At 41.4% G+C, this 27,369-nt stretch overlaps 1 protein-coding gene across 1 annotated transcript; it reads right to left on the bottom strand.

Moving 5' to 3' along the window:
- Nucleotides 1–794: 794 nt before the first annotated feature.
- On the bottom strand, nt 795–24,395 carry CYP2U1 (cytochrome P450 family 2 subfamily U member 1). Its single transcript, XM_077778442.1, has 5 exons — nt 23,678–24,395; nt 8,019–8,654; nt 5,903–6,064; nt 3,710–3,877; nt 795–2,968 (listed from the first exon to the last, which is right to left on the bottom strand). Exons 1-5 carry the CDS (start codon nt 24,393–24,395, stop codon nt 2,790–2,792), a joined length of 1,863 nt encoding a protein of 620 aa, XP_077634568.1. The 3' UTR covers nt 795–2,789.
- Between the last annotated feature and the right edge of the window lie 2,974 nt (nt 24,396–27,369).

The following is a 27,369-nucleotide window of genomic DNA, read 5'->3' as shown; positions in this document are numbered from 1 at the left end:
CACCTCCTAAAGGTCCCACTCCCTACACCATCGCATTGGTGATGATATATGATAGGGGGCACACAAACATTTAGTCTATAGCAGGGAGTTCTCCAAAAAGGCCACGTTAGGTCCCTCCAAGCTATGACAGTAGGAGGAAGAGTGGCCCATGGAGGAAGCTGGCAGGGGTCTCATCTGTAGGCAAAATCCATAGGTTGAGGTATCAGAAGAAACTCTTCCTCCAGAGCTGACAAGTGGAAGAGAGACAAGCATTCAATACTTTGTCACAGGGGCTTGTGTAGATCCATCCTCCCACAAATAATGCTGGATTTGGGTGGGAGAAATCAGAGACGTGAGCTGTGATACCGTCCTGAGAGTCACTGTGCTCGGAGAATTCTCCTGTGGTCTCCCGCGTGCTTCTGTTAGAGTGTGGCCATCCCTCTCTCTTTGGAGGCCTGCTGCCTCTTCCATTCCCTGACCTGACATCTAGTTTAAAAATTTTTTTGTTTAGGGGCACCTGGGTGGCTCAGTCCGTTAAGCATTTAACTTCGGCTCAGGTCATGACCTCATAGCTTCTAAGAGTCCCGAGTCAGGTTCTGTGCTGGTAGCTCAGAGCCTGGAGCCTGCTTCAGATTCTTTGTCTCTCTCCCTCTTTTTCTCTCTCTCCCCCTCCCTGCCTTTCTCTCGCTCTCAAAATAAATAAACATTAAAAAATGAAAAAAAAATTTTTTTTTGTTTAGCAGTTAAAATGAGAAGCAAAAAACCCCAGACACGATACTGTTTTCATTAAGAAGTTTAATAAAAGCGCTAAAAATTATACTAAAGAAGAGGACAAAAATTAGATATTAAGAAGATATATAAAACAAAGTACTATTATTTTTACACTTCAAATAAGTCATAAAATACAAAATTGCAAAGTGTCAATATATACAAGGAAAGCATTAGCAGTCCTTTCAGTGACTTACCGTATAAAGAGGTTTTTAAAGTGCTACAGTCTGAGGCATTATATTTAAAAGTCTGACGAGCAGCTGTTTCAAACATAATCTCAGAGTTTGTTTTTTTTTTTTCAAGTAAGCTACAAACTGGTTAGGAATGTTGAAAAAGTATTTATCAACTAAGGAGTAAAAAGTTGCTAATGTGAAATTATTAGTGCAATTCAAAAGCATATAAAATTCCAGATCAGGGACAAACCGTCCTGCTCAAGTGCAGCGTTAACCACACATGCATCATCTCATCAACTGCTCATTTGCTCACAATTCCTGGGCATTTCGTTTATTAGTTTTTCTTTTTTACTTGATAAAAAAATCCTCAAGGCATCTAGAGATTTGCCTGCATTTCATCCATCTATACTGAAAACTCAGAGTTGACTCCCATGGGATCAAGCTGCAGCAGTACAGAGAAGTGATTCAGAAAGAACTCTCTGGTCCCAAGGACTGGTAAGATTAAATGAACAATGTTACTTTCTTCCTATGTACCTTAACTTCTCTAACTTTCAACTCTATCAGCTACAAAATAACGTCTTCTTAACAGTTTCTGTAGGAATTCTGTAAGTATACCAGTAAAGCATTAAGTATGGGGCCAGCATGAGGGAAGGCTCAAAACAGTGGATGCTCATATTATCATGATTGCTTCTATATAAGGAGTACTATGGAAGAATCGAGGAAAGGGCTGGTCATTCTATGGAGCATATCCTCACTGGGGGGAAATAACTGGCATACTAGGCAGGATTATGCCTCACTGTACACGTCTGCCCGGACATTCAGCATCCTGGCCACATGGCAAGGCCAATAACACCCTCATCATTGTGACACCCAAAGATGCACTTACACATTTCCAAACACCCCCTGAAAGGAGTCATTACCTTTTTTGAGCACTGCTCTTCTAGTGGGACTGTCTTTATTAAGAAGCAATGTAGTTCTTGTGGCACCTGGATGGCTCAGTTGGTTAAGCGACTGACTCTTGATTTTGGCTCAGGTCATGATCTTATGGTTTGTGAGATCAAGCCCCACACTGGGCTCTGTGCTGTCAGCACCGAGCCTGCTTGGGATTCTCGGTCTCTCATTCTCTCTCTACCCCTCCCCTGCTAGTAAGCATGTGCACATGCACTCTCTCTCTCAAAAATAGATAGACAAACATTTAAAAAAATTGTCTCTCTGTCTTTGAGAGTACTGAAAGAGGAGACATATTAAGCCCAGTGGAAGAGAGATGAAAAGGGATGTTCAGCACAGGTTGAATCTTTCCCTGATGAATCCCAGTATCAAAATGCCCAAGCTTACTCTTCAGGGCTCAAGTCAAAAGGCAGAGGCTACCTCTCTGCAAGTAGCTCAGCAGAAAGGAGCTCTGCCTTGAAGCCACCTCTTCAGCCAGGCTCATGGTTCCTATAGTTGAAAAAGAAGGTAGAGATATGGGGTGACTGCACAGCTCAGTCAGTTAAGCATCTGACTCTTGCTTTTGGCTCAAGTCATGATCTTGAGGTTCATGGGATCGGAATTTTCTTAACCTCATTTTACACATGGAATGACTGAGGCACTGAGAGATGAGAAGAAACGTTCATTGGTGGGAGCCACTGGGAATCAACTGCAGATCCCTTCTTCCAGATCCAGCCCTTTGGCCCCCGACCTGTGAGTCACAGATGCACATTATAAAATGACGAACGTAGGCTATTGAAGAATCAAGCTCTACCCTCCTTCCAGGCTCACTCTCATCTGAGCCTGACCTGGACCCACTGCATTGCTGGGTCTGCTGTCAACTGCAGAGGAAGCATCTGCTTAGAAGGAAATGGATTTACATCCTCTTCTTGGGCATGTTCTTTATCTCTTTGAAATGATTATATTAAATGGATGTGGGGCTAACGTTAGACCATATCTTCCAGTCAGGATGGGCTTCTTGGAATCCTTCGGTAAAGCAAATGTGAAACTCTGCATTAGGCTCACAAACATCAGAAATAATTCCATCTTTGCCAGTTGTTCTCCCATACACACCCGCTTCCCTAAAAATGAGATCAGAAAAGAAAGTTGGGGTTATAAATACCACCCCTTTACCTATCTCAAGAAGGGCAATTGGCAATAGTATATGAAATATCTCAATTCAGTGTTTTAAATGCAGATGTAGAGAGTTTTAAAATAAAATGGCCACATACACCTCATGGCCTCCCAAAGTACATCCTGGTGAGAATTTTTACACACTAAGTTCACATTTTAACTCCTGCTCATGAAAACTTATCCTCATTCTAGACAGGAACTAGAGGCAGATCTAGGTGACCTTGTACCTTCCTCTGGCTTTCCTTTGCTCTTGACTGGAAGATTAAAGAGAGAATGAGTCAATAAGAATGGAGCATTCCTTTCTATAGAAAGAGCCCTACATGCACTCATCCAGGTTTCTAAAAGAGGGACTGGTGAGATTAGAGAACCCAGCCTCTCAGCCACCAGACAGCAGAAGGTCACAAGTTGCTCTTAATTCCAACAATTTCCTGGGCCTCAAACAATCCACTGGGTGGCTCAGAAAGGAAAATGTCCAGTCCTATCTCAGGATTTAAAACCAACTGCTTTCACCTTGTTTTTAAAATCTGAAATAAACACAGGGGAGCTGCATTTACTCTAGATCATTTATCTCTTCTCTTATGTTTGCTTGCCAAGAAATAAATGTTTTTAAAAGTGTCATGAAATAATAAAAGATTCTTTTAGTCCTACCTCTTTAATTATGCCAATTAGAAAATAAAAGTTTAACTGACCTATCCCAAAAGGAATAAATGTTTCTTTTTTAATAAGGTGTCCCTGATCATCCAGAAATCGATTAGGGTAGAATTCATCTGGTTTCTCCCAAATGGCTGGGTCTCTGTGTACTGACCACAAGTTGGGTAATACCACTGTGCCTTTAGGAATGGTATATCCTTGGAGCACTAAAACAAACAGACAAACAAAAAACAGTGTCATTCAACATGTTCTTACTAATAGTTCTCTGTAAACAAGACTATCTGGAAAAAAAATCTGGCTACATATCTAGCTACTTAATTTGTGCAGACTAAACACTGAGGTACTTGAAGGTACTGGCAATACCCTATTAACACCATCTCAGGACACAGCCCGAGGCAAGGCACAGGAATTGCTTTAATAGATGTTGAGTTCATGAATTAAATCAAGCAATTAAAACGTTACAATTAAGAGAAAACACTGAAACACAAATCATAGGACATTCCGGGTAAACTTTTCAGAGAATTACAAATTCCTAATATAGTTGACCGTTGAATCATGTGGGGGTTAGGGGTACTGAGCCCCTGCGTAGGTAAAGATCTGCATATGACTTTTGATTCCCCAAAACTTAACTCCTAATACCCTACTGTTGACTGGAAGCCTTACCAATAACATAGTTGATTAACAAATATTTTTGTATTATTTACTGCATTTTTATAATAAATAAAATAAGCTAGAAAAAAGAAAATGTTACTAAAAAATCGTAAGAGAGAAGTGCCTGTCTGGCTCGGTCAATAGAACATATGACTCTTGATCTAGGAGTTGAAGTTTGAATCCCACGTTGGGTAGAGATATTACTTAAAAATAAAAGTCCTTAAAATAAAAAAAAAATTAGAAAATAAAAACTTATTTTTAAAGATCATAAAATACAACTATAGTACTGCACTGTAAAAAATTTGCCTATAAGAGGACCCATGCAGTTCAAACCTGTATTGTTCAATGGTCAACTGCATTTTATGGCAGTAAATGATAAAATAAGTTGGAATCTACATATGTTTTTCATGCATTCATGATATAACTAACTTTTTCTTATTTCCTTCCATATTTCTAGGCTATGCAGTTCATTCATAAATTTTTTCAAACTGTCTCAAAACTTTAAAACTATTTCCAATACACTATTTTTTTAAAAAGTTATTACATTTATGAGAGCACGAGCAGGGGAGGGGCAGAGAGAGAAGGAGACACAGAATCTGAAGCAGGCTCCAGGCTCTGAGCAAGCATTCAGCACAGAGCCCGACATGGGGCTTGAACCCATGAACCGTGAGATCAGGACTTGAGCCGAAGTCAGACACTTAACCAACTGAGCCACCCAGGCGCCCCTCCAATACATTTACTGAGAAAAGTTCTTGTATAAGTGGACCTACTGTAGTTCAAACCCATGTTGTCCAAGGGTCAACTGTACAGAGAAGTCAACACTTGTCAGCTCTTACCGCTGACAAGTTCATGTGCAATTTAAACAATGCCCATAAGATACTGCACAGTGTATCTAATTAGCACCCAAAAACCCCATGAAGTGATCCAATATCATTTATAAGTTCTTGCATCCTACAACTGTCTTATAACCATAGTTAAGCTCATTACATCATGGGCTGTCTCCAGAGGAGTTAAGCTCCTTGTTCGGAGGAATTTCACATAGAGTCTGAGTGCTTGCACGTCTAAGACATGACCACAAATGGAGACATTTCAGTGTTGGTGTGAAGTTGACCCAGGTGCCTTAGAATCGGATGGGCTCTTCTAATTCTTTAATATTTATGCTTCAGTTGTAGAACTCTAAGAGGTAAAGTGGGATGGTTCCCAGTTAAAATGCTTAATTTCATTTTCAGACTAGCTCTTCTGACCTCAAGAAGACTGAGAGGTGCCTCTGTTAATTCTGGAGTTTTTTCTGCCAATACAGCCATCTTACATGGCAGTGTAATTTGTTTGACAGTGTAAGTGTGCATGCTCTGAAGTCTAGAGAGCTATTTATAACATAAGCTGTGCTGGAATGCCAGGATGTAATAATGGACAACTGAGGGCTGAAGCATTCACTGGATATTTCATTATCCACAATACAACATTACACCATCAGAAGGGTCAAGCTGGGCAATGATGATCAGGCCCTCACCTCAACTCCTTTGGATTAGAAGGCTGGGCCTCCCTCAAGGGCATTCAGAGGAGAAAGACACTGGACTTGCCTGTTTTCTCTGAGGTCATATGAGGAATGGCAAGTGGCACCACCACAGTCAGCCGCTGCACCTCCATGATGGTGGCTTCTGTGTAGGGCATCTGGGCCTTGTCAGTGAGGGAAGGGACTCTGTTGGCACCAATGACCCTTTCGATTTCTTCATGAACCTTTTCTATGAAAAAAAAATTAAAAAGGAAAGAATAACAAAGGATAAACCAGAAGATAAGCCAGAAGAGTTGAGACTGCCCTCCTGTGTATACTCCCCATCGAGTCGTCCACACAACTGGTAAGTTGGCAGCTCAGACCTGATTCAGCCTCAGAGCAGCAAAGCATTGGTTATATATTCCAAGAAGAGGCAGTGAGTCCCAGGGACTCTGTACCACCCTGTGATTCTGAAGGATAGCAGAACAGAAAGAAGGGTAAAGGACAAAGCATTCTAGATTCAGGAGTACTCTCAATGATTCTTCATATGAACATTAATTTGATCTGTAAGCTTGTATGTGACAACATGAAGTAGCCCAACATGGCCCCCAATGATCCCTGCCCCTTGGTGTTCACATCCTTGTACAGTCCCCTTCCACTCTGTAACAAGTTGATCTGTGTGACCAACAGAATAAAGGAGAAGAGACCCCATGTCAGTCCTGAGCTTAGATTATAAAAGACACTGTGGTTCCTGTCTTGGTACTTGCTCTCATTCGGGGGGATGGCCGCTGCCTCCCCAAGCAGCCTTGTGGAGAAGTCCAAGGGGGGAGGCCTGCAGCCAATAGTCAAGTGGACGGGCCATCTTGGAAGTGGATCCTTCAGTCTCAGTCATTCCTGCAGATGACTGCAGCTCCAGCCAACATCTTGACTACAACTTCATGAGGAATCCTAAGCCAGACCAGCTGCGCTAAGCTGTTCCTGGATTCTTGATCCTCAGAAACTATGTGAGATTGCAAACGGTGGTTGTTTTAAGCTGCTAAATGTTGGGACAATTTGTTATTCAAACGTGAACTAATGCAGTAAGCATAATCTCATTTACAGTAGACAGAAAATGGCCCCTCAAAGATGTCCACACCCTAACCCCCGGAATCTAAGAATATTCTACTTTATGTGGCAAAAAGACCTCACAGCTGTGATCAGATTAAAGGCCTTGGGAGGGGGGGATTACCCTGGATTTTCTGGGTGTGCACTAATTACTTGGGTTTTCAAATTGGAGAACTTTCCCCGGTTGCGTTTAGAGTCAGAGGAAGATGTGACTAAAAGAAAATGGTCACAGTGCTACAACATCGCTGGATTTGAAGATGGACAAGTGGGGCCAGGAGCCAAGGCAGCTGGAAATGGAGTCTCTTTTAGAGCCTCAAGAAAGGAATGCACACTTGCCAATATCTTCATTTTAGGCCAGTGAGACCCAGAAGTTTAAGATAACACATTTGTGTTGATTTAAGTCACTAAGTTTGTGGTTATCTGTTATATAATTGTCCTCTTTTGTATTCTTCTACTATGAACCACCAGACACTCTCTACCTACTGGTATTGACGTGGTGGAGCTAGCTCTGTGATCTTATGAAAGTTGCAGAACTTCTTTGGGTCTCTGTTCTCCAGTTTCAAAACAAGATGACTGCGTTCAGATAATCATGATTCCCTTCAGCTCTAACTTTTCCTTCTTCTCTAAAATTCTTCCTTTATATATATTTCACATAGAATCAGACCTGTAGAGATTTAAAGCAGGGGCAAGCGTGTATGACATTGGTCTCACTAGGAGTTTCACTATTAATACCTTACCAACTCCCTATGAGATTCAAGGATTTCTATTTTGTTTTCCAGCCTGAAAACATGGTTTGGTGCTAGGAGCCACAGGATCACCAAAGTTGCTGATACTGACTTAAATAGTCTGGCTTTGGGGCACCTGGGTGGCTCAGTTGGTTAAGCGTCTGACTTTGGCTCAGCTCATGATCTCTCAGTTCATGAGTTGAAACCCCAAGCTGGGCTCTGTGCTGACAGCTCAGAGCCTGGAGCCTGCTTCAGATTCTGTTTTCCCTCTCTCTCTGCCCGTTCCCTGCTCACTCTCTCTCTCTCAAAAATAAACATTAAAAAAATTTTAAATAGCCTGGCTTTACCTGAATAAAGGAGACATCTGTTAATTACCTTGTATGTTGGGGTTCAGTGACATATACAGAAGGCACCAAAGCAAGGAGTTAGTTGTGGTATCAGTTCCAGCAATGAAGAGATCCCCAATGATATAAAATAAATAATCTTCGTTAAAGCTACTATTGCTATTATTTTTTCTCTCCTCGTCCACGTGGAGAAGGTACATGTCTATGAAATCCTGAGGATTCTCCACATCCAGAGACTCTTGATGGTCTTTGATGATTTTTTTAAGGAAAGTGGTAATATCCTTTTCAATCTGTCTTAATTCTTTAAATGGTCCAAAGGGAAGATAATACAGCCAGGAGCATATATTGACCAGGAGGAGCTGGGTGTTCAGACAGATTTCTAACGCTCGTGACATAAGATTGAGCATTTTCTTAAATTCACTATTGGTGTAATCAAAACGCTGGCCAAAGCACAGGGAGCAAATGATGTTGGAGACAGCGTTGTTGAGAATGGGGAAGGGGCTGAAGGGGTCTTCTCCATGCTTCTGCATTTCCTCTTTTACATATTTAAACTCTTCAATAATCTTGGGTTCCAAGCTAAGTTTTCCCAAGCCAAAATGACGAAGAGTTGAATGAGAGAACTTCCTCTGTTGTCTCCAGACTGGACCATAATGTGCAAATACAATCCCTGCAAAAGGACACCAAGAAAAGGTAAGAATGAACAACGCCTGATAACACTTAAAAGGACTTAGAATGAAGTGTGTTTTGTGTTTGTCAAGTCACGTGTGCAAAGTTCATCGACAGGTAGAGATCACCAGTCAAGAAGAATGATTAGCAAAATTTAATTATCAAGATAGTATATGTTTCTAATAACAAAAATCCTATCCAGTAAAGCTTATAGATAGGAACCCCCAGTGAAATGAAAAGCAATGAATTTCAATTTTTAGAGTTAGCATAAATTTTACTTATTTTAGTTCTTAAAATTTTTTAAAAAAATTATTTATTTAAATTCAAGTTAGTTAACATATAGCATAGTATTGATTTCAGAAGTAGAACTCAATGATTTATCACTTACATACAACACCAAGTGCTCATCCCAACAAGTGTCCTCCCTAATGGTCATCATCCATTTAACCCATCTCTGCACCCACCTCCTGCCCAGCATTNTGTAACACCCAGTGCTCATCTCAACAAGTGTCCCCCTTAATGCCCCTTGCCCATTTAGCCCATCCCCTTACCCCAAATCCCTCCAGCACCCCTCAGTTTGTTCTCTGTGTTTAGGAGTCTCTTATGGTTTGTCTCCTTCCCTGTTTTTATCTTAGTTTTGCTTCCCTTCCTTTATGTTCATCTGTTTTGTAACTTAAATTCCACATATGAGTGAAGTCATTTGACATTTGGCTTTCTGATTTATTTCACTTAGCATAATATACTCTAATTCCATCCATGTGTTGCAAATGGCAAGATTTCCCATTCTTTTTAATCACCAATAATATTCCATAATATATATAAACCACATCTTTTTTATCCATTCATCAGTCGATGGGCATTTGGGCTCTTTCCATATGTTGGCTATTGTCGATAGCGCTGCTCTAAACATCAGGATGCATGTGCACCTTTTGAATTAGCACTCCTGCATCCTTGGGATAAATAGCTAGTAGTGCAATTCCTGGGTCATGGAGTAGTTCTATTTTTAATTTTTTGAGGAACCTTCATACTGCTTTCCAGAGAGGCTGCACCAGTTTGCATTTTCACCAGCAGTGCAAAAGGGTTCCTCTTTCTCTAGCATAAATTTCTGAATCTTATGTTTCAGAAGAGTAAATCTAGGCTTAAAAAATATCAGGCTGGGGGGTACCTGGCTGGCTCAGTTGGTTAAGCATCTGGCTTCAGCTCAGGTCATGATATCATGGTTCATGGGTTCAAGTTCTGCGTGGGGCTCTGTGCTGATGGCTCAGAGCCTGGATCCTGCTTCAGATTCTCCCTTCCCCTCTTGTACTCTGTCTCTCTCAAAAATAAATAAACATTAAAAAAAAGTTTTCAGGCTGGATATACCCATATTCTAAAGATTCTGAATAGAAGGAGGGCAAGCACAGTACCTGATGGTGCTGACTATTAAAATCCCAGCTTCTGGCATCATTTTGAGTACATAGGAGGAACTTGTTAAATATTAGTCAAATAAACCCACCATCTCACTGGATTCTAACACCCGGCATCAGTTTAGAACCAAATAGCTGGCAGGTAATCTAAAATGTCTGTTGCTGGCAACAGCCTTAATTTACAAACATCTGAACTCAAAGTCATCCACAACTATACCTCATTTGATTGTCACTTATGTTATACATCTCCCACCATTGAATGCAACAGAATTGTTCCCAGACGTCGTATCAATTTGTTTTCAAGTATTCCTTGTTTCCTGTCACCTACTTCAGCCTTTTATTTTCCATAGTGCTCTTTATTGTTCCAGCTGGTTCTCCTTTGCCGTTTTTAATCTATTTCATTTCTGCTATCTTCGAGGACGTGCATCACTTACTTAACAAATATTTCTGAAGGCCGACTCTGTACCAGATAAGGGGATGCTCTGAATCCAGCTGAGGATGAAATACAGACCTTTCTCTGTGGTTAAATCTTCTCACAGTCTTTAATACCTCTACAAAATGCCTCACCATGTAAACATCCATGTGGTCAAATGAATCAGACAATTTACCAGCTCTGCTTTTCTTCTTGGACCCTGCCACACATCTGCTCAAGTCTGCTGCTTTTAGGCCTTCTTTTAGGTGTGATGCCACAGAAGTCATGTGGGGCACCATTTAGGAATTACCTTAGATTCTCCTGTGTTGAACCCATTTCCAGGAATTCTACTTCTTCTTCTTTCGTTTCCTTCCCTTCTTTTGCTAAAGCAAGAATGTATGGGTGGGAAATTTTGAAAGATTATTTTTAGAAAATGTATTCATTCTACCTTTTCTACTTCCTCAGAATTTTGAAGAAACTGCTAAAAGCGGATTGATGAGTCATAAAATACGTACTTTGGCAATGTGACTAGACTTGCCAAGTTACTCTCCAAAGTGCTTAAAGTGCATTGTCTTAATTACTGTTACTTTATGAGATAGAAATAGACTTTATGGTGAGTCTTAACATCTAATAGGGAAGTCCCCCTCCTTGTTCTCTTTCAAAATTGTTTTTTGAAATTATTCTTGGCTCTTCACTCTTTTATAAAACTTTAGAATCAGCTTGTCAAATTCTATAAAAAAACACTTTTGAGATTTTCATTGGAACTGCATTTAATTTCTAGGTTTGAAACTGTCTTCTTTCTGGTAATTGAACCTGCTTGTAATAAAAAAATGAATCCAATTTTGGTTAAATAGTGTTTTTATATATTTTTTTAATTGATGGATTTGGTTCCCTAGTATTTTTTTAATTCATATTCATAAATGAAAATGGCCAATACATTTCCTTTTTTCTCATAATGTACTTGTCTGGATATCTTGGCTTTCTAAACTAAGCCAGGGTATACTCTTTCTCTCTGGAAGAATTTGTGTAAAATTATAATATGTTCCTCTTTTTTCTTTTGAGTTTATGCTTTTATTCTTTTCCAGATATATAAAGTTGGCCATCTAACTTATTACTTTTCAGACTTTTATCGTAATACATAACTTAAGGCTCTACATTTGCCCCTGGGTACCATGTTAGCTGCACTCCACAAGTACTGTTTGCATGTGTTATCACTATAATCTTAAATTAAAATATTTTTTCTATTATGATTTTTTGTCACCTAATTTGTCTTATACTGATTTTTGACATTAACGAGGCTTGCTAGTAGGTGATCACTTTTAATAAAATTTCCAATAAAATTTAGAGAATTTTTATCAAATCAATTGTTGGGTACAGGGTTCTCTATATGTTCAATATGAAAAGCCTGATAACCGTTAGGATCAAATCTTTTCTATCCTTAGCACATTTTGATCTTCTTGCTGTCTCAATTATTCAAATGCTTATGTTAAAATACTTTGCTAAAATGGTACATTTATTGATTTCTCTTTGCGATTCTGTAAGTTTTACTATAGAATTTTGCAATGTAGCTGCTTGTATCTATTCACTTATCTTTGCTGTTAGATACCTACATGTGCTAGAGAACACTGTTAGGTACATGCAAGTTTCAAATTATTATATCTTCCTTGTCCTCTTCTCATCATGTAATTCATTAATTCTTAACAACGAAGTTTGACTTAAAGTATATGTTGTCAAAAAGATATCAGTTTTTTCTTTTAAAAACATTTTTTTAATGTTTATTTATTTTTGAGAGAGAGACAGTGTGAGTGGGGCTGTCAGCACAGAGCCTGACATGGGGTTCGAACTCATGAACCGCGAGATCATGACTTGAGGCAAAGTCAGACACTTAACCGACTGAGCCACCCAGGCATCCCAACAGCTTTTCTTTTTAAAGTATTGCCTTGGTATAACCTTTTCCTTTCTTTCACTTTGAATTTTAATGTACCCTTATGTTTGTGGCATTTTTCTTTTAGAGGGAGAGTATGTCTCTTTTAAAATAACATTCATTTGGGGGCACCTGGGTGGCTCAGTCAGTTGAGAACCCGACTTCGGTTTAGGTCGTGATCTTACAGTTTGTGAGTTCAAGCCTCACGATGGGCTCTGTGCTGACTGCTCAGAGCCTGAAGCCTGCCTTGGATTCTATGTCTCCCTCTCTCTCTGCCTCTCCCCTGCTCACGCTCATTCTCTGTTTCTCAAAAATGAATAAATATTTTAAAAAATCAAAATAACATACATTTGGATTTTAAAAAAAAAATCCATTCTAGCAATCTATCCTTTAGCCAATTTAGTTCATTTATATGTACTATAATCACAAATTTATTCCTAACACATTATTTTGAACTTTATCCAGTTGTATCTATTCCTTTTTCTCCTTCCTTTCTTGCCTTCTTTTGCATTAGAGAAACAAAGTGAATACTCACCCTTTAACTTTTTTTTTAATTAAAAAAAATTTTTTAAATGTTTTATTTATTTCTGAGAGAGAGACAGTGTGAGCAGGGGAGGGTCAGAGAGAGAAGGAGATACAGAATCTGAAACAGGCTCCAGGCTCTGAGCCAGCTGTCAGCACAGAGCCCAACATGGGGCTCGAACCCATGAACCATGAGATCATGACCTGAGCTGGAGTCGGACGCTTAACCAACTGAGCCACCCAGGTGCCCCTCACCCTTTAACTTTTAACATAGTTACTTAAAGTCCAGATTAATGATCAGCAAGCTTTAGCCCACAGGTCAAATCCAGCCTGCTGCCTCTTTTTATATGGACAGTCAGCAAACATGAGTTTCTGCATTTTTAAATGGCTGGAAAAAAATCTAAACAATATTTCATGATATATGGAAAACATTGAAATTTCAGGGTTTATAAATAAGGCTACTAGAACACAGTAGTTAAGGAGCCACCTTAATTCATTCACATATAGTCTCTGGCTGCCTTTGTACTAAAATGGGAGGGTACTTGCAACAGGGATTGGAAGTAGCAGAGAACACTTTCTCTGCCAGGGTCCAAGCCAAGACAGACAGATTTCCTTGTTTTCTTTTGCTAGTGGCCAGGTTGGTTGGGTGTTCCTTGTCAAACTCAATCTTGAACTCAGAGTGAAGCTCTTTAAGAGTCTTCCATCTAGAGCAACTTTTACTCTTGTGTGATGGAAGATCATAGATCTTTCTGCCCTCACTCCACCTGCTTTGCATCTCTGGCCAAGAAGTCATTTAAACCCAAGATTGTTCAGAGCATCCTACTTTCTGTTTTTTGAAGAGGTGGGTATGGTGATAAGGAACAGTCTAACTATATTTTGTATGCATTTCAAACAATCTGTTCTAGCCCACTGGCTCACACCCATCTCCTGTAACCACTGGTGTCTCCAATTCCTGAGACTTTCTGGGGTTCTTCAGGGTAAACTGTCTCACACTGCACTAGTACCTGCCCCCAGTGTAGACCAATTAGGTCATCCTCCACTCTATGAAGTCACTTGCCAATCCGATGTCTACTTTTTGTCTTCAAATGTTGTGGTGCAGGACTGTGGATTCATTTCATCCTGGACGGAGTGTGTGCTTCTGTTAAAAGTCTCTCTGGTTTGGTGTGTGATTATCAAGACAAAGAAGAAATGGAAATGTCTTAACCATTCCTGAAACTAGAACTCTCCCTTTAATAAAGCCCCATAAACTCTTTCCTAGGCAACCACATTTAACCTTGGCCAACTCTTGGTGCATTCAGCATTCAGAGGTTAAGTATTGTTGGGCCTCCTTCTTTTTCCTTACAAAGATCCAGTCTCTCACTCTAACTTCAGGATTTGATACTAATTTTAACTACCATCTAATTAAGATATCACTTATGACATCTCTGTTTTGCCTTATTTCCTAAGGATATTTTTCTTTTATTAGGTTCTTAGTCTTTTTAATCTACTCACCAACTTTTAAACTACACATATGTATTTTAGAAATATTTTATCTAGCAAAAAACCTCTTTACTATCAGCTTTTCCAATATTTATTTAGAGTCCCCCATATACCAGTTACTAAGGGAATATCAATTAAAAGAAACACGTTCCCTCTTTTTAAGATGTTAGACATTAGGGGAACTGAATCAACTAACAATCCAAATACACTATTGTATGTTAGATTGTATTGAAGTTACAGATGGTATTGAACGTTGTATATTGGATTGTACTGAGGTTGCCTGCTTGGAATGCACAGTACTGAATGTTTTATGTTGGACTGTATTGAATGTTGCATTGTTATAATGCACTGGTTGAATGTTGTACGTGAGAGGTGTACTGAAGTTGTAATGTAGACAAAGGAAGGAGCACCATGTCAGCTGAGGAAGGCAGCACTTCTCAGAAGAAAGGACAACTGAGCTGATTCTGCATTTGTAAATAAAGATGTGCGTAGGGGCGCCTGGGTGGCTCAGTCAGTTAAGCATCTGACTTCAGCTCATCGTTTGTGTTTGAGCTCCAAATGTGTTTGAGCTCCAAATCAGGTTCTCTGCTGTCAGTGCAGAGCCCGCTTCAGATCCTCTGTCTCCCTCTCTGTCTGCCCCTCCCCAGCTCATACACATGTGTGCTCTCTCTCTCTCTCTCAAAAATAATGTTTAAAAAAACAGTAAAAAAATTAAAGAAGTGTATAAAGGTACATTTTTGAAAAATAAGTAATTTGAGCAAAGTTAAATAGGACGTTTAGAGAAGGACTAAATTATTTTTTTTTTCTTTCTCAAGTTAGCTGATATACAGTGTAGTCTTGGCTTTAGGAGTAGATTCCAGTGATTCGTCACTTACATAGAATACCCAGTGCTCATCCCAACAAGTGAAGGGCTAAACTACCTTCAGAGGGAAATCAGGTTTAGACAAGGTAAGGAAGTGGAGAGAACCTTCTCAGAAGAGGCTAATATTGGGACATCTGACAACAGGCTGGCAGGTATGAAGTGCAGGACAAAAGAGATGACCAAAGAGACAGTGTCTGAGAATGCTCGAATGAGAGGCATGGATAGAATTAATGGCCTCAAGGTTCTGAACTTAACAAAACACCTGTGTTTTGGAGCCAGAATGGCTTACGGTCTTAGGAGCCTCTGAAAGAGGTTCAGGCACATCCTACGCTTGCTGACATCTCCATTCTTAGCCCTGAAAAGCAATGGTATTTGTGGATGTACACAAAGACTTCACTTCGAGGAGGATAATACCACTAAAAAACATAAATGGCTCCAAAGCAAAAATCAGGACTCTTTTTGGTGAGAATGACAAAAATATATCCTTAAGGAGGTTTGGCAAAGAGGCCAATTAGGCTGTGGAACCCAAAAAACAGGAAGAGCCAGGTGTCATCACCTCAGAGAAGACTAAATGCCACACAACTCTTTCTCGCTGCGCCCATTTTTCAAATGCTTTCTGCCTGACTTCACTTCTTCCCACTGCAAACTAGCTTTTCCAAGCCTCAGGAGGTATCTTCAGATGCCTAATCTCCCATTTTCCCCACCAGAGAGGAAAGGCCTCTATTCTTCAGATCTAAACTTAAAAAAATGCTGGGGGAGGATTCAGATGCTTCAGTCTGGTATCCCCTGGTGATACCAATTTGGAGCACCTTAAGCTTATTTTGTGACTTCCGGACTATGCCAGGAATATAAATTCTTGAGTTCTGTGCCCAGCCTACAGACTAGCCACTGGTACAAAGAAGTAAGACATTCTGATCCAGCCACTCTTGATAAGGGCTCTAACCCTTGCCTAATCACTGTGGCCAGAGAGGGGGATTCATGTAAAGATATGACATCTCATGTTCCAACCACAGGTAGTGGGTACAAATGAGTGGTGAGGACAAACAGCTCCTTAAAAGGGAGGGCTCTACAGAGAACAGGTGTCAGACAGTTGAAACAAAAATCCACTTCAAAACAAACACAGCATAAGCTAAACCGACTGTGACAGATTCTCACAAAGGTATGTTGTACAGCTCTTGGGATCTCTGCAGGAGAATATTTAATAATATGAAAATATGTTCAGAAAATGTAAGTGATAAAAACAATTTTAAAGAGTCTAGGGGTGCCTGGGTGGCTCAGTCGGTTAAGCGTCTGACTTCGGCTCAGGTCATGATCTCACGGTTCAAGGGTTCGAGTCCTATGTCGGGCTCTGTGCTGACAGCTAGCTCAGAGCCTGGAGTTTGTTTTTTCAGATTCTGTGTCTCCCTCTCTCTCTGACCCTCTCCTGCTCATGCTGTCTCTCTCTCTCTCCGAAATAAATAAAACATTAAAAAATATTAAAAAAATTTTTTAAAGAGTCTGAATATGATTCCATTTTAAAGAAGCAAATACATTGTTTAAAAATGCATGCACATATAGAAAAAAATACTGGAAGGTTGCCACAGGCTGAACGTGCCCCCTCCCCAATCCATATGTTAAATCCTAATGCTCAATGTGATTTAAATAAATGAAGACAGAGCCTTCGTGAAGGAGATTAGTGTCCTTATAAAAGAGGCCCCAGACACTTGCGGGGATGAGCACTGGGTGTTATATGGAAACCAACTTGACAATAAACTATTAAAAATAATAATAAAAACAAATGAAAAATTTAAAAAATAAAGGAAAAAAATTAAAAAAAAAAATAAAAGAGGCCCCAGAGATCTCCCTTGCCCCACTTCTACCATGTGAGGTTAAAGATGACATCTCTGAATTAAGAAGCAGGCCCTCAGCAGACACCAAGTCTGCTGGTGTATTGATCTCAGATTTCCCAGCCTCCAGAACTGTAAGAAATAAATTCTGTTGTTTACTAAGCCCTCTAGCCTGTGGTCCTCTATTATAGCAGCTCAAATAGGCTAAGACAAAGGCAATACATAAAAATACCAACCATGGCTATCTTAAAATAACAGTGATCCCAAATGATTTTTAATTCTTTTTGGGAAGAATTAAAAGGAATTCTTTTTTCCTTTTCCACATTTTATGTTTTACAATAATAAGCATAAAGTGAAAGTACTTAAATACATTAAATTTGATGAAATTTACATTCATCGCATAAAAGTTTTCTTCCTCCTGATGCAGAGAAGGTGCTATCTATCCACTGATTACATTTGCCCTTTCCTTCCATGGGATCATTAAAGTGATCCTTTTACTCGGAATTCAGGCCATCTTGATACTAGGACATAACTATTTCAAATATTTATCTTACTGTACTTACTACAAGATTTGGCTATCCAGTTTTTCTTTATTTGATTTCAGTTTAGTTTTGAGAGAGCAAGAGAGTGAGAGAGCGAGAGAGAGAGTGAGAGAGCGAGAGAGAGAGAGCAGGGAAGGGACAGAGAGAGAGAGAAAGAATCTTAAGTAGGCTCCATGCCCAGCACAGATGACCCTGAGATCATGACCTGAACAGAAATCAAGAGTCAGACACTCAAGTGACTGAGCCACTCAGGCACCCGTCTTCATTCATTTTTAAATTCCCCAGATGAACTTTCATTTTCTATTTTCATTTCGCATCTTCTTCCCTTTTAAAGTAGTCAGTACTAACTGATCTCTACTCTGCTTTTAAATTTCTTCCTAATTTCCTTTTACGTTCCATTTTTTTAAGGCTCTGCAATTTGCTTTCACTCTTGCTCCAAGTTTCTAGCAATCTCTTCAAATTAGAAATAATCTAATTTCTAGGACGTCTGGGTGGCTCAGTCAGTTGAGTGTCAGACTCTTGATTTCAGCTCAGGCCATGACCCCAGGGTCGTGGGTTCAAGCCCTACATCAGACTCTGAGCCAAGCATGGAGCCTGCTTAGGATTCTTTCTCTCTCCCTCTACCCCTTGCTCCTGCTCACGCTCTAAGATTAAAAAAAAAGGAAGAAGAAAGAAAAGAAAGAAAATTTAATTCCTATCAACAGAGAAATAGATAAATCAACTAACAAAAGCTGGAATAGAAATGGTACTTTAAATATATGACAAACGTAAGTTTTTAAAAAACACACTAAATGAAGTATTGAAGTATTGTTTATGAATGTGAAGCAAATCTGAATGGTAGACAAAAAAACTTATATGCTCTCTGAACTTTATATTTGAATTATTTTATAATAAAACCGTGATGTACACAAACCTTTTAGAAGAAACAGACTACACTTAGAGTAAAGCACTTTTGGGAGCCTTGGCTCTGACTTTGTAGCTTTATTTTCTATTCCTGCTCAGGAAAGAATCAGACAGACTGATGAGAATGATGGGCATAGCTAATGTAAAATACCTTTATGGCATATCTAGCTTACTAGGGTTTTTATTGCCTTAAAAAGAACATCAACTTGTCTAAGCATATTTTGAAAAATTCAAATATAATAACCTCCCACGTTCTAGAACTTTTTGGCAACGTGTTAAGTCAACTATTTCCAGCCTGTCGGTGCACATCACTGTTTATAAAACATTTCTTTCTCTGCTAGTCTCACCAAGTTTAGCACCAACGTTCTTTAAAATCTTTTTTCAAATTTATTTTTTAATTTTTTGAGAGAGCACGTGTGTGCAAGCATGAGTGGAGGAAGGGCATAGGGAAAGGAAGAGAGAATCCCAAGCAAGTTCCGTGGCAAGCACAGAGCCAGACACGGGGCTCGATCTTACCACGACTAGATCATAACCTGAGCCAAAATCAAGAGTTGGCTACTTAACTGACTGAGCCAGCCAGGTGCCCCTAAAAATATCTTGTACTAACTACTTGCTAATGTTATTGGCTTCTAATTCCTAATTCCATTTCTCTTTCTCCTATTTCTACACATTTCTTTTCTAGACAATTTCACATTTTCTAATTCTGCCATTGGACAGAAGTAGCCAAAGGTAGCTTGAGCTCTCCTAAAGTCGTCCCAAGCAGCCTAGCCCTTGGCTCTCATGGCCTCTCTCCTTCAGGCTGATAATTTCAGGCTACCCATGTCTTGATTTGTGAAGTCTACCCAGAATTTGTCTGGTCCCTCATCCTTTGATGGGCATCTTGAAATAAACTCACGTTCTCCCCTTTTATTCTTCACCCTTGAACCGTTTCCATTAAAAAAAACACTCATTAGCCGTCTCCATTTTCTTATCCGGATGGTCTGTTCTCTACTCTAAGTTAGCCACACAAGCATCTCCTTTGTGACCCACGGTTCTTCCCTTCCCTTCGCTTGTCAACTACCTTCCCCTGTCATAGCAACTTTTCTCAGTTCACAGCACATCGCCCAACACACACCCATTAGAAAACAAGAGCAGTATCACCTAAAGAACCCTAACTGTCTCTTGGGAGAATGAATGCTTTAGTTGAGGTGCTGAAACACCCTGTTACCCCAGGCTCCCAGGCCCTTCCTACATAGAGATTTAATAATATGTTGTGATGCAACTAACACTTAGAAACTGTCTTCTTACAAGGGCAGTGAGGTGGCTCAGTTAGTTAAGTGTTGACTCAGGTCATGAGCTCAATGTCCTGAGATCGATCTCGAGTCAAGATTCGTGCTGAGCATGGAGCCTGCTTAAGATTCTCTCCCTTGCCTCACTCTGCCCCTCCCCCGCACACACACCCGCTCATGCTCTCGTGCACTCACACACGCTCTCTCTCTCTTTCAAAAACAAATAAAAGAAACTGTCTTAGATTTTTGAGCAAACCATATACCCACCAAGAAGGACCTCAGAGAAGAAAACCTAAGTCACACCTTAAAAATATCTAGAGGAAAACATTGACGTGCAAAAACATTACAATATAATGTGTTGAGTGCATCAACAGAGGTTTGTATGCATATATGCATTCATTTTTTGATTGCCTACTCTGTGCCAATTAGTGGGGTTACAGTGGGTAACAACAGAAACCAAATCTCTGCCCTCACAGGGTTTATATTCCCTTGGTAGGTAGAGCTGGTGATAGGCTAAATATTTGCAAAGTGTTTAATGAGTGAAATATGAACGAGATAAAAATAAGTTGTCATATTGAGCAGTGTCTAAAATCGGACTGAAAGGTGACAATTAGCCTGAGAGAGGATGAGGAATCAGTCATTTGAAAAGTTACTCTGGGCCAATGGACAATAAACCCAGTAGACTGAGGCAGTCACAAGCCTGGCAGGAATCCGCTTAATTTTTTTTAAAGATCAGGTTGAAATGATGAGTAACGGCAGAATGGAAAGAGAGAAAGTCAGAAAGGCAGGCGGGGTCTGGATTCTTCAGGCACACAGGTACAGGATGCAGTTGGAGGCAACTAGTTTCCGCTGGGGAGCAACGTGGTTTGAATCATGCGTGTGGTTTTTTTAAGTTATTTATTTATTTTGAGGGAGAGGGAGAGAGAGAGAGAGAGGAGAGACAGAGAGTGCAAGTGGGGGAATGGCAGAGTAGGAGAAAGAGAGAGAAAATCCCAAGCAGGCTCTGCAATGCCAGCACAGAGCCCATCATGGCACTCGAACCCTTGAACCCCGAGATCATGACCTGAGCCGAAGTCAGATGCTCAACTGACTGAGCCACCCAGGCGCCCCTGTTTCATGGTTTTTAAGAGATCCCTTTGGCTGCTGTGTGGAAAAAAAACTGGATGCGGTGCTTGGGTGGCTCAGTCAGTTAAACGTCTGACTTCGGTTCAGGTCATGATCTCGTAGTTCCTGGGTTCAAGCCCCCCATCAGGCTCTGTGCCGACAGCTCGGAGCCTGAAGCCTCTTCATATTCTGTGTCTTCTCTCTCTGTCCCTCCCCTGCTCATGCCGTCTTTCTCTCAAAATAAATAAATATTAAGAGAAAAAAAAACAACTTGTGTAGAAGCCAATAGGAAGGTAAGTGGCTTCAAGTTATCAAATGAAAAATGATGGTACCCGGCATGAAGGTGCTGACAACAGAGGCGGAAAAAAGTGGATGGATACAGAACTGTCGCTGCAGAACTGACAAGACCTGCTAACTGACTGGCAGGGGTGGGAGGGGGGTGGGAGGGAAGTGGGAGGGGAGTGGGGTTTCCATCCGAACAGTGGTACAGAGAAAGGGTAGCTCACCTCTCCCTGGTAGGAGGAAGAGTATGCTAGGGAACACATTCTCAAAGAGGTTCCACTTAAGGGGGTATGAAAAACAGAAAACAGCAAGGTGAGGATGTGGGCAGACTGGAACCTTGTTCATTGCTGGTGGGAATGTAAAATGGTGCAGACACCATGGAAAACAGTAGAGCAGTTACTCAAGAAATTAAATACAGAATTGCGATATGATCAAGCAATTCCACCTCTGGGTAACTACTCAAAATAACTGAAAAGAGGGACTTGAATGGGTATTGTACCATGTTCATAGCAGCATTTTTCACAATAGCAAAAAGGCAGAAGTATCCAAGCACCCATCAGAGAACGAATGGATAAACAAAATGTGTTATATACATTCAACGGAGCAGTATTCAGACTTAAAAAGGCAAGCAATTCTCACGCACGCTACAACATGGAAGAACCTTAAAACATGGGGCTAAGTGAAATGTGTCAGTTACAAAAGAACAAATATTGGACGCTACCGCTTACAACAAGTACCTAGAATAGTCACATTCATAGAGTCCAAAAATAGAACGGTGGTTGCCAGGGGCTAGAGAGAGGAAGGAGGGTCTTTTCGTTTTTGTTTTAAATTTTACATAATCTCTACCCCCAACATGGGGCTCGAACTCACAACCCCAGGATGGAGAGTCACATGCTCTACGAACTGAGCCAGCCAGGTGGCCCAAGGAGGGGATTTTTTAAATGTTCGTTTCATGGGTACGAAGTTTCAGTTTTGCAAGATTAAAGGTTTTCTGGAGATAGTGGTAACAGTTTCTTAACAATGTGAATGACCTAATGTCACTGAACTTAACAGTGGCTAAGATGGCAAATTTTATGTTATGTGTATTTCACCACAATTTGTCTAAAGAGAGAGGAAAGAAAAGAAGAGCAAGCAGGAGTTCTCCGGGCAGCCGTGAGATTGGAAGAGAATTCTAGGTAGAAGCAGCAGCATGTGTGAAGGCATGGAGATGGTGGGTTATGAACTGTGACATTTGTTTTTCAGTGGGATATTTAAAGTATTATAATCATCACTGCTATTCATTTAAAATCCTGAGGGAAAACTCTGGCTTAATCATTCTTTTTTTTTTTTTTTTGAGAGAGCGATAGAGACAGCATAAGCAGGGGAGGGTCAGAGAGAGAGGGAGACACAGAATCCGAAACAGGCTCCAGGCTGTGAGCTAGTTGTCAGCACAGAGGCCGATGCGGGGCTCGAACCCACGAACCGTGAGATCATGACTTGAGCTGAAGCCAGACGCTTAACCGACTAGGCCCCCCAGGCCCTCCTGGCTTAATCAGATTCTTAAAAGCCTGAATCTCTTTATGTCACAGTCTACGTTCTCCTAGATGTCAGTCTAGTGGTAAAGACCCACATCTAGGCCCAAGGTTACAAAATTCTGTAGCCCCAGTTTTGATAAGTGCAGCCAAAAAAGTACTTGTGCAAAGAAACTGGTTCCAAAAGGGAACTAACTTGGAGAGGGAGTGAGAAAAATCTTCCAGAAGGAAAAGACTGATGAAAGGCAATTAAATTAACATTATGAACTCAGACAAAAAGATCTGGGACCTATGCCAGCCAGTAAGACAAAAGGTAAGACTGATAAACAAAGGATGTGGAAGGATTTGAGTTAGGGAGAGGGCAAATGTGGATAATATGCTTCCCAACCATCAAAACTGCCCAACTTGGACTTCCATAAGCAGAAATCACAGAGGTTACAAGCCAGGTAGACTAGGTTTGCCACTAGGCTCCTAACACGTTTTCTGGACTTTCTATCTTCTGGGAAACTATCTTCTTAAACTCTTTCATTCAGAACACAGAAGGTGTAATGAGTATCCCTGTTTCCTTCTAACACCGCCAAAGTTTCCCCCTGGGGACTCAGCTTTGAGGATGAGGCCTTGTTCTGGAAAGGACTGGATATCCCCGGAAGCACTGAGCCTGGCTTTCACACCGTGCCTCCACCCGCGCCCCCGTCCCCATTACCCTTCCTCAACTTTCCGGTGGGTTTCCCACCCCTTATCTTGGAATGAGAACGAGTCCCCCATCCATCACAGCTCGGTGAGATCTGAAAGGCACCAGAAAAAGGAGGCGTCGCCGCCGCCGCCCTCCTACTTTGGGCTGCCTGCAGGTGAGCCGGGCTGGGTCCGCGCGACTGCAAAGGGCACAGGAACCACAGCCCGGTGCACCTGGCGCCTCACGCGCGGCATCGCGCGTTCACACGGCCCGCGACCCTCAAGGCTCCGGCGGCCGAGGCCCGGCTCACCCTTCTCCTTGGTTACGAGGGAGACGAGCGGCACCCGCGGGCGGTCGCTGAAGATCTCGGCCTGTTGCACCAGCGCCTCGCGCACGCTTTGGAAGTCGCTGAGGACCACCACCAGGTAGTGGCCGATGAAAAAGCTGAAGACGTTGCCGTATATGTGGGCCAGATCGGCCAGGAGCAACTGCGGGCCCAGGGCCGAGGGCTCCACTCCTGCGGCCGTCGCCCGGCGATGCAGCCAGCTCTTCCGTCGGAGGAACGGTGGCAGCAGCACGAAGCCGAAGTTGCCCACCACGGGCCAGGGCGTGGGCCCCGGGGGGATGCCCCGCGCCCGGNGTCCCCAGCCTCGGCTCCTTCCGCTCACCCTCGGCCGACCCTTGGGAGAGCGCAAGCGGACAACCCCGGATTCAGACCGCAGCCGGCTAACTCCGCGGGAGGAGTGGGGCGGGGAGAAGAGCGGCAGAGGGCGCCCCGGATTGGCTACGCCCACCGCCATCCCCACCCCGTCTCCAATCAGCGAGCCCCAGCAGAAACGGGGACGCGCTCGCGCCGCTGCCAAAGCGGTCCACGGATAGGCCCGGCGAGCGCCCTGAAAGTTTGACCTCGGAGTCCTGTTGCGCCTCTTCGCCGGATCGGGCTTGGCATTTACTGTCCAGGACACAAAGATGCTTGCGGCATCACACTTGCGTCCTGATTCGCTGTCAGATTCCCTCATGTCACCCATGTGTCATTTGAGGGTTAAACCGTGTCTCGTGAACGGCCCCCTGAGGACAGCCTCCACACCAGCACACCTGCCCTAAGGTGGGAGAGTGGGGTCCCCGCCCCGCCTCCGTTCCAAAAAACGGAATTCGGAGGAAGAAGGGATCCTTTCCTCCGCTCACAGACGGGAGGTTGATGGGAAAGCAAAGTGCAGAATTTGCCAGTGCAGGAGGCTAACGCTGCGGGAAGGATGGGCGGGTGTGGCGTTGGGTGAGGTGGGGGCAGTAAAGCTCTCAGAACTTGCCACCGGCAGGAAAAACCTTTTTATTCGGAGAGTGAAAGCTCAGCCTTTGTTTTAGCAGGTAGCCTGGGTAGCGCAGCAGGCCTAATCCAGGAATAGATAAAAAATAATATGCTTGGAAGATTAAAGTAGCTAATAATATAAAAAGGAAATTAATTGGGTGAAGAGGGATGACAATATTATTATTGGTATGGGACCAAACCGGAAATGCTGAGGTTGAGATATTAAGTATGAATTGTATAATACTTTTAAGACATAGTCCTTTAATCTCCCATGATAATGGCTCCTAAGAGCTTACCTTTCTATCTTCTGTAGGCCGACTCCTCTGGTTTCTTTTTAATGTTAGGTTGACATATAGAATTGTCAATATCAGACCCATAACTCATATGCTCTATGATATCCCATTGTTAGTTTAGTTTTATCATTTTTTGAACTTAGAGAATTTTTAAAAATTAAACTGCTTGTTTGTAGATATGATCTTCAGCATATCCTGATTCTCTTCATGGCCTTGGTCTCTGAAATAGTAGCCACTTGACATCTTTCCATACGACCAACTTAAGTTCACAAATGATTTTAAAATAGTTAAAATGTGACTAACTTAACAGCCTAACAAACACCCTCTTGCCCAGGATATAATTGCATTTATAGACTTTTCCTAAATATTCTCTAATTTTATTAGGTTAACAGCTCCTGTGATGCACATGGGAAGTGTTATGGGCTGAACTGTGTTCCTTCAGAATTCATAGATTGAAATCCTAAACTCCAGAACCTCAGAAAATGAGTGTATTTGAAACAGGGTTTTAAAAGAGGTAATGAAAATAAAATGAGGTCATATGAGTGGACCCTAATCTGGTATGACTGGTGTCCTTTGTTAAGGGATTAGGACACAGACACAGAAGGACGACCATGTGAAAACATGGAGAGAAGATGACTACCTAAAGTCAAGGAGAGAGGCCTCAGAAGAGACCAACCCTGCCAACACCTTGATCTTGGACTTGTAGCCTCTAGAATTGTGAGACAATATGTTTCTGTGGTTTATATACTCAGTGTATAGTACTTTGTTATGGCAGCCCTCACAAAGTAATACAGGAAGGTATACTGTTCACAATACCATGGATAAACTGTTTTTTTTTTAAACTTTTTAAAAGTTTATTTATTTTGAGGGAGAGTGAGTGTGGGGGAGGAGGGGGGGAGAGAGAGAGAGAGAAAGAGAGAGAGAGAATCGGAAGCAGCCCCCTTGCACTGTCAACATGGAGCCCGATGTGAGTCTCCATCTCACAAACCTTGAGATCATGACCTGAGCTGAAATCAAGACCCTACCACTTAACTGACTGAGCCACTCAGGTGCTCCAGATAAACTATTTTTTAAAAGATTTTAAGTAATTTCTACACCCAACGTGGTGCTCAAACGTACAACCCTGAGATCAACAGCTGCATGCTTTAGTGACTGAGGCAGGAGCCCCTGGATAAACTATTTTATTTTTATTAATGTTTATTTTTGAGAGAGAGAGAGAGACAGAGCGCAAGCAGGGGAAGGGCAGAGAGTGAGGGAGACACAGAATTCAACGCAGGCTCCAGGTCCTGAGCTGTCAGGGGCCAAACTCATGAACTGTGAGATCATGACGTGAGCTGAAGTAGGCACTCAACCAACGGAGCCACCCAGATGCCCTGGATAAACTATTTTAAATCGAACCACATAGCTCATCCAATGCTTTTAGGGATAAATTTTTCCAAATCATATTCAGGGCTTTCTTGCCAGAGAAAGGAATACTTTCTGCTCCATTCGTGAAACAGGTGAATAAAATAATAATCAGTAGCAGTAAAGGAAGAGAATACTAAAAGGTCTTTGGGGTAGGGACCAGAGGGGGAATGAAGACAAGAAGAGCGTTAAGGGGAAAATAAATCATTTTTTATTGATCCCCCAAAGATAATTTTAAACCGGTCACTTTCCCACTGAAATCCTTCTTGCCATACATGAATTTTGGCCAGAAGTGTTGGTAACAGTATAGCTAAAATATCTAAGTACTTACAACTTTGTTATCAAGAATGGTGTTAAATTACTCTATTTGTAAAACTACAGTTGCCCGGCTGGTTTGTAATTCCCTGGGAAGTAAATACTACACATTACACCTATCCCGAGTCAGTGAGCATGAACAGAGAGAGCTTATGGTTTAAGAAGAGCTTACAAACTGCTAATGAAAAGAGAAAGTGGAAATGCTATTTATACTATTTAGTTGCACAACTCCACAAGGCACTATACATAGAAGACACTCAAATGATATATATGAAGTAAATCATAAAAATTAGCCATTTCATTTCCTTTAGGTTTCTATGAGTCTCCACACTCATTTCAGTGTCTTCTAGTGTATAGTGTTAATGGACTTCTTTATGTACTTTCTGAGCATCTATATGCTCTACATGAAACGGGAATAATGAATGTACCCACCTCAAGCATAAGAATTAGGTGAAATAATTAGTACAATGTCTAGCATTTAGTTAAAGCTTGATAAGTATAAACTATACTTATAAGAATTATCACCAGGGCCCTAATAATGCTTTAAAGTGGGACTATTACTGCCCTTTTATTACCCTGTACAGCTTTCACTACTCTCTCCAAAATTGGATTGTGAGACTGGACAAAATATTAACTTGTTTTCTGCATTCAGCCTTTATGCCTTGTATGAATAAATAAACTTGT

This window comes from Crocuta crocuta, unplaced genomic scaffold, assembly GCF_008692635.1.
Source record: "Crocuta crocuta isolate KB4526 unplaced genomic scaffold, BGI_CrCroc_1.0 scaffold587, whole genome shotgun sequence".
Lineage (NCBI taxonomy): Eukaryota > Metazoa > Chordata > Mammalia > Carnivora > Hyaenidae > Crocuta > Crocuta crocuta.
The sequence above is the reverse complement of the archived record's forward strand: the minus strand, read 5'-3'. Positions and strand labels throughout refer to the sequence as shown.